General features: G+C 47.6%; 1 protein-coding gene across 1 annotated transcript in view; it reads right to left on the reverse strand.

The window, feature by feature from the left end:
- Positions 1 to 593: 593 nt before the first annotated feature.
- The window catches only part of LOC103899713 (estradiol 17-beta-dehydrogenase 11), a 21,600-nt gene continuing 14,541 nt past the window's right edge, over positions 594 to 7,652 (reverse strand). The window contains exons 3-8 of the mRNA XM_009280223.2: positions 6,691 to 6,798; positions 5,925 to 6,056; positions 4,714 to 4,820; positions 3,202 to 3,339; positions 2,811 to 2,927; positions 594 to 1,285 (exon numbers count right to left, since the gene is read on the reverse strand). Coding sequence (XP_009278498.2) covers positions 1,198 to 1,285; positions 2,811 to 2,927; positions 3,202 to 3,339; positions 4,714 to 4,820; positions 5,925 to 6,056; positions 6,691 to 6,798 — 690 coding nt within the window. The 3' untranslated portion in view covers positions 594 to 1,197. The remainder of the gene's footprint in view (positions 1,286 to 2,810; positions 2,928 to 3,201; positions 3,340 to 4,713; positions 4,821 to 5,924; positions 6,057 to 6,690; positions 6,799 to 7,652) is intronic.

Below are 7,652 nucleotides of genomic sequence, written 5' to 3' on the forward strand. Positions count from 1 at the left end.
TTTTTTGATGCCCTGAATGTTGCAAACCCCTTCTTTTTTTTTCATTTCCAGCTGTACCGAAGGTGGCAGCGTGTTCAGGCCTCCCTTGGATGTCTGTGAGCCAGCAAGTGCCTGGCGCAGTCAGGAGTTGCACAAGTAGGTGGAAAGATAATCTGTGCTCTGTAGAGGTCTTTGACCTGTGTTTCATCAGGTGCTGTTGTCTTGTACCACAGGCCAAAGACCTTTGGGGGTTTAACCTCCTGGTCAGGGTGGGTCCCGTCAGAGCAGGCCGCTAGCCTGTGATGAGGAGCTGTGAGAAGGCTCATCTGGAGCCTTCCCCTGTGCACCCTCTGCCCCCTGGCCTGGCACCTGCCTTTAAGCCCTGGCCTTGGCCCCGGCCCTTGCGTGGGCTGTGGTGTCGGTGTGCCATGCCTGGCCCTGTACCTCGCTGATCCTGATGTGGCTTCCTGGTGTGACCGGGGACCTGCCTCGTCCCTGCAGCCTGGCCTGGTGGTCGGCAGACTCTGGCTGACCCTTTCACCGTTGCGGCACCTGCTCCGCTGTCCTTGCTCAGACCTGGTTACCACTTTCATTGCTGAGAGACACCTTTGTGTTAAAGAACTGTATTTATTTGGAATAAGGAGTGTTGATGGTGCTAATGCATAATTGATAATCGATGTAATTAGGTATTACATTACAAACAAGGCTGTATTATTTCAGGTACTCGCTACAAAAGCACACAAAACTGTGAGTGTTCATTAGAGCACTTTTTTTTTTAAATTTAAAGAGAAAAATTGAGGTGAAACAGGCCATCCACCTCCTCTATAAATTGCTTCTTGCAAGATACCTTTGCTCAGGGATGAGTCCAGATTAACATATTCTCAGGCAATCCCTTTGCACTCAAGTACGCAGCTGTGCTGTCCCAAAGATGGGCTTTGTGGGAATTCCTGTCTGCCTCAGCACTAGGAGATGGAGACGATGTGACATACAGCCAAAGCAGCCCTTTAGACTTCTAGAGCTGCATCTCTGCTTGTTAACATTCCATGTTATGTGGGTAAGTCCCTGCTGCAGGTGTGGGATAAGCCCTTAGGTGTGCTTGGAAATGGTGGCCTGGAAGCATCTGTCTTAGTTCTGCTCTGAATTGAACCAGCTGAACTATGCTCACACATGTTCTGTTTTCACTCGTGCCACTGGGAAATGAGAATCAATTTTTGCTTTTCACTGGGTGCTTCTCTGCCCAACGACTGCATCAAACTTGGCATTGGTCAGCTTTTTCAGAACAGCCACGGCACGTTCTGGAAACAACCTGAAAGAGAGAACTTGAAATTAAATGTGGGATAAGAAACTTAAATTATGGGAAAAAGTGGCACTGCAGGTGAGGGAAGAGCTGGTCTGGGAGTGGAAGCGTGCACACACAGACTGAGACCAAGGCTTAAACAGGGTTTTATTTCCAAAGAATACGTAGCCCTTATCGATCTCTGTCTCGTTTAACTCAAATCCCACCCATCTCCTTTTATGATAGTTCCAAGGCTGGGTATCTACTTGGCAGTATTTGGGTTGCAATATTGCTGCAGCATCCAAGAAGGTTCAGTATTGAACAGAGATAGGTGTGTATTGAGTGTTTCATGCGCTGAAAAGCAGCAGGCCTATGGAAGGATGAGATGTTAAAACTGACGTGCAGTTTCCTCTCCTAGGATTTTTTCTCTTATGAGTCGTGTCTCTTTGTGTCTCCCTGCCCCAAATTAAGACAAAAAGGCAAAGTTATGCTAAGGGCTTTGGCAGCGCTATGTTTGACTTGTCTGTGCTTCTACAGACTTGTACCGTCAGCATGCAGCTCTTGGAGATGCAAAAAGACTTAAAAGCTTTTTACCACTGTCTGGTGTTGGGTTTTGCAAACAAGATATTACCAAGTGTTTAATGAAATACTGTAGAAGTTAACTGAAAAGTTAACTTAGTTGTCCTGATGTGAATTCCAGACTTGGAACCTGAGCTCTGGTAAAAACGCCTCCTCAGCAGAGCAACTACTCTGGACATTAAAGACATGTGAGAGAGCAAATCTTGCTTTACATGGCAGAGAGAAGCAGTAGAGCCCTTTTGAAGCAATTTTCCCAGCCTCTGTGACCTCAATCTTTGGTGTTGACATGAAGAAACAAACACTAATAAGCAGCAGGTCCTCAGCTCTGTCTGGAACTACGCTGGGGCTGGTGGTTCAGAGAAACTCTCATTTGCAAGCCCAAGGGAAATGGAGATCTGTGAAGAGAAAGTGTTCTCTTGTTCTCCCTCTCCTTCCCTATCAGCCTGTAAAGCAGTTGAGTTCTCCACTGAGAATAGTTAGCTGCAGAAGGTGGATCACAAGGACCTATGAGAGGGCTCAAAAAAATCTGTGCATGATGTCTGCTGTTGTCATTAGAAAGAACTGCTGCTCTTTCATTACCTTGTGATGTGGTGTTCTTACACTAAAATATTTCAGATGGGTGGTTGTTTAAAAAATAATACTCTCTCCTGCAGACAGTTACACATTATCTAGTTACTATAGGCATATTGATGTAAAATCTGGACTGATAAATAACTGAGTATAGTGATGTCAAACACTGAAGATAATACAAAATAAATGAAACAGAGTTGAACAACAACATCTTCTGTTCTCCAACTGTCATTCCAGGGTTTCTCTATGCTGCCAAACCATATCTTTTACTACCATGAGTGCAAAATGCACTTCCTCATAAAATAAAACTTAAACTTGAATCAGATGTTACAAGTTTGATGCTTGTATACTCGGGTAGTTAGCATTGATATGTTCCCCCCCCTTTTTTTTTTCTTTTGCTACTTACATTTCAGAAAGTAAAGCAATGCTTAGATGTGATGGAACAAAAATCATTTTCTGGTTGGTCAGTATTCCTTCCATCAGGGCCTCTACAACTTCTTCAATCTCCAAAATCTTTCCAAGCCTACACAGGAAAGTATACATGTAAGAGCTGTGGTGGTAAAACAGGGGCGGTACTAGCTGATGTAGGATGCTTCACATGGGCACAAACTCAGGTAATTCAAATGCAACCATAATGTGGGTTAAATGACACTGCAGATTTTCTGTAGCCAATGCTATATACCGATTTATCTCCGGTTTTATATAGTCAGTTGGAATACAAGGCCTAAAGGTGGGGCTAGTATGTAGTGCCTCGATGCAAAGAAGGGCGGGCAGGAAGGCAGAGTTCTGATAGTTACCTCGTACTGGGGTTTTTGACAAATCCAGTGTTTATAAAAACCGGACAAAGACACGTAGTTTTTATTCCGTCCTTTCCCAGGGTAGACAGCTCCTCTGTCAGAGCTTTGTGAAATCCAACTGCAGCAAACTTGCTTGAACTGCGGGAGGGGGAAAAAGCACAAATGAGAAGAGAAGGCAGAAATACTATTTCTAGCTTTCTACAAAGGGAAATGGCCTAAAAGATCACACAGTACTGACTAGGAGGCAAAAAGAAAATGTAATCCAGCTGAGAAGAGAGGGCAGGGAATAATTCTAACCTTCCCTGTGCCAGAGTGTAGTGCTGGATTAGATATTGCTGCTTGGGGGAGTAATTGTGGCATGCAGAGTGGGTGTCTTTCAGAAAAAGTTGCCTTAGCTGCAAACAGACAGATGAACGTCAGGAATTCTTAGAAAATGGTAACTAATGTGCCTCAATCGATGGACTTCCCGTTTTTCCCATGTGAGAAGAGTCTCAGAAGGAACGCAGCCTGAATCTCTAAAATTAAGAAGGATGGGCAGGGTAGAAATGGAGAACAACCCTCTACTGTTTCTCGTGCCACACAGGAGCGTCTTGTGACACTCGCGTGTGAGTTTTGAAATAGAGGAGCATTATGCGTGCAAAAGTTGAGGAACTTACTGCCACAGAAATTGGTGCAGGCCAGGAGTATAAATCAACTTCAAAGAAAGTTGAACCAGAGAATCAGTTTACTGACTGCTGTTGATTTGAACAGTGTAATCCCAGTAAAATCCCTGGCTGGGGAGTTCTCACGTTGCCGACAGCGAGCGACTCTCTAAGAAGGAGCGTTCCCAGGGGAAGATTGCTCCGCCTGGAGCTGCTATTATAGAGGGCTAGATCTGACACAGAATGACAATATGCAATCTAACAGCTTTTCTGTTCGTGCACCGTGACTCGAGTGCTTCTAGTAGAAATAGGCAATGCATCGACCTCTCAGTTGCATCAGTTAGGTTGCTCACAACACAGTAAGCATCGTCATGTTTTTGCCTTCTGAAAGGTAATTTTGCAGTCAAAAAGCAATTTTATCTCACGATGGCAGAAGTATTTCTATACACTAGTCACTACCACAATGGTAGAAAGATCAAAAGCTACTCATTAGGGGTTTACTTGACAACACTACAACAACTCACAGGAGTGCTACTTTCTAAGAATGACAAGGGAAGAGGATACCTTTTTTGCCAAGCAAAAGTCTGGATCAGTGAGGGAGAGAAAAAAGAAGCTTGCATTAGCTGATGTGTCACATGACTATTCCTTCATACAAGCATTGCTCCTGATTCAGTCAGAGCTCATAAGCAAATCGGCAGGAACTTCCAGGCATCCTTAAGTGCTGGCTGTTGTGCTCTTTTCCTCCTTGGCATGGTCCTTTGGACGTACCGTATTCAGCAGGAGGACTATTTCGGTTACTCTGTGCTTTCTGATGGAGAAGACGCAATTAAAAATAAAAAAAATGAAGAGAGCCGATTTTAAAATCACTTACCAGTAAGCCACCATGAAAGAAGTCACAAAATGACCTGCTGCCGAAGCCACCGTGACAACGTGACCGTGGTTGTTGTTCATCATGGTTGGTAGAAAAGCTCTTGTGGTCTTGAAAGTCATGGAAACCAAGAGGCAAACATGGGGGCGGGGGTAGAGGAGGAAAAGAACAATGTTTTCTTAGGCAGATTCAACACTGACCCTGAAGTCGACTATAAACAGGAGCCGATTCTCACATCCTTCCTGTGCCGCTTTTTAGGTTTCAGGTGTCAGCGGCAATGCTGCCAGTGTCTCACCCCAGCACGTACAATAAAACACTCGCTCAGCAATCTGTAGCATCTCTTTTCTTCTGCTGCAAACAACAAGTCCTTAACAGCTGAAACCCTCCCACTCTGTAACCCCTGCTGGCAGCTGCCCTACCCCAGGGGTCAGCTGCAGGCATGCCAAAGACCCAGGGCTCAGCTCTGATAGGGCCCAGCTGTGTCACCTTGACTCAGGCTGCTGGGAGAAAGTCCGCAGAGAGATGAGAGAGGTACAAAACACGAGGAGAGGCGGGGTTGATGATGGGAGACGGGCTCAGAAGTAGCTCAAGGAGACAGGAGGGAAGGTGGCGACACAGCGAGGTACAAACCGCGAGGGGAAGAGCACCCAGGGAGATCGGCTGGGCTGGTGGGTGCAGTCAGGGAGGGGCCAGGCCTCGCTGTGCCCTGCAGCTGGGCTGTGCTGGGAGCTGTGGGGCTGGCCCTCCCCTCCCCTGCTCTGCCCGACCCGCACCTGCCAGGCCCTGCCTGGCCATTCGGGCCACGTGCCGGCTGCCCTTTGTGCGGTTCAGCCGATAAAAACATTGCTTTGTATGTTTCAGCTGTGTATCTTCTACTTGCAGGGTCTCGGCGCTATGCTGCAGGTGCCGAAACTACCCGATGCAAAGAGAACCCTAATACACCTCTGACAGAGACCAACCCATGCTGCAGATGAGGCTGCCACCGGCTAGCTCACGCAGAGGAAAGAGAGAATGAAAAAACTGGGCCAGGCTCAGATCAGCAAGAGGATAATCAGGTTTCCCAGCAGTCAGTCTAGCTGGGTGCCCCTGTGCTATACATGTCCGAAAGACGCTTCTGTAATTCACTGGTTGCTGAAAATAATTGTTAGTCTAACTATGCCTCCTCAGCAACGCTCCCCAAAAAACGTAGGTATGAAGATGGTAGTGGCCCTTACCCAGATGTGAGCAAGAATGTTGACTTCAAACATTCTTTCAATCTGGTGGTCCTGAGTCGAGAGCAGGTCGGCAGCTGTAATCACGCCAGCGTTATTCACCAGGATGGAGACATCCCCAATGTCCTTTTTCACCTTTTGGACAGAAAAAAGCCCAGAAAGGTGCGTGTCATTAGTTATCAAAAAAATGCAAGGCTGTGGAAGATGAGCGACAATTTAATTCTTAACGTTGTTCCTTTTAGGGAGAGGAAGATGGCGCCACATTTCCAGATGTGGTAGGAACTGTGCAGTAGTACCATGAAAGCTGGTTTAGCTCTGATGCTTCTCCCTTAATTACTGCCAGTATTTACAGTCTTCCACACGTTGCCCACAGACACAGTATGCTCTGCGTACTCACAGTTGGGACTATGGACGTACAGACTGTTTTGAGCCAGCTGGACCATATCCTTTACAATAAAATGTTTCAAATGTCCCCAGTGTTGTCTGTGTGCTGTTCAGGAAACTAAAAAGCAGAAGTTCCTTCAGGAGCTGGAAGCCTAAAGAGCAAACTTGGCAACAAGGCGCGATACGCCAGAGCCTCACAAAAGAGGATGAGACTGGCTGCGATCTCGGAAGTGCTACTTCACTCTCCGTACAGAAAGCAGCCAGAAGCGGGGAGAGTCCAAGGGCTGGCATGACTTGTGTACAGTACCTCTTCTCTTGTTTGCCTGACCTTTCTGAAAACCGAGCACGTTTGGGTAAGCCTTTGGACGTGCCCCTGCTCCCCTACCTTCTCTGCAGCGCTGTAGATTTCCTCCCTTTTGCTGCAGTCCACCACGAAGGCTTGAACAGTGGCTCCCAGCCTTTCGCATTCTGCTGCCGTGTCCTCGACGCCATGCTGTAAGAGGCAGAAAAGACAGACATGCATGCGCAGCTGTACCCTGCCCGCGTGTCGCTGCTCGGGCATGGCGGCAGACCAGTTAGAGGCTGAAGATTTGTCCTGATTGCATAAACGCTGCCAAGCCCTGGAACGGTTCATGGCTACCCAGGGAAATTCAAGCTGTAGCCGGGGTCCGTGGGAGGACTAGTATTCCGACCTTAAATTTCAGACCTGCGTAGAGTGACCGCCACAAAGGGAATGTGGCAACAAGAGTGAGTTTGCCTTGGTAAAGCACACGTAGCTAGGCTGCAGAAAGGGGGCACTCGGTGACTTTCACAGCACGGCAGGCAGACACCGTGACTGTAAGCAGAGCTCTTGAAACACAGGCCCAGCTGACGCCCCCGAGATACGAAAAGTGGCCCTATGCGTTTCTGTATTCACAGACTGGATGTGAGAAGAGAAGTGTGCTCCAAAGTGCACAATGTAGAGAGACGCTTCTTGTGAGAACAGCGTTTGACACACACAGAAGCTCCCCTGTGTCATTATTTATCAACCCACTAAGTGAGGGCAGAAGTGACTTTGCTGTAGCCTTGTCCCCAGGTGCCAGAAAGCCATGCCAATGGGAACCCGTGCAGTGAAAAGCCCCAGTTCACAAATGGCCTGGGACAGCTCAGCACTTGACAGAAGCTGTGCAGGTCCCTGGGGTGGGTGACCGGGCAGCTCCACGCAGCCCCAGCTGCTGCTTAAGGCTGATGGCCCCCAGGAATGAGGCCTTTGTCAAGGCAGTTGGATTGGGGAATCATAGAATCATAGAATAGTTTGGGTTGGAAGGGACCTCTAAAGGTCATCTAGTCCAACCCCCCCGCCGTGGG

This window comes from Aptenodytes forsteri, unplaced genomic scaffold (genome assembly GCF_000699145.1).
Source record: "Aptenodytes forsteri isolate BGI_AS27 unplaced genomic scaffold, ASM69914v1 Scaffold227, whole genome shotgun sequence".
Classification (NCBI taxonomy): Eukaryota; Metazoa; Chordata; class Aves; order Sphenisciformes; family Spheniscidae; genus Aptenodytes; species Aptenodytes forsteri.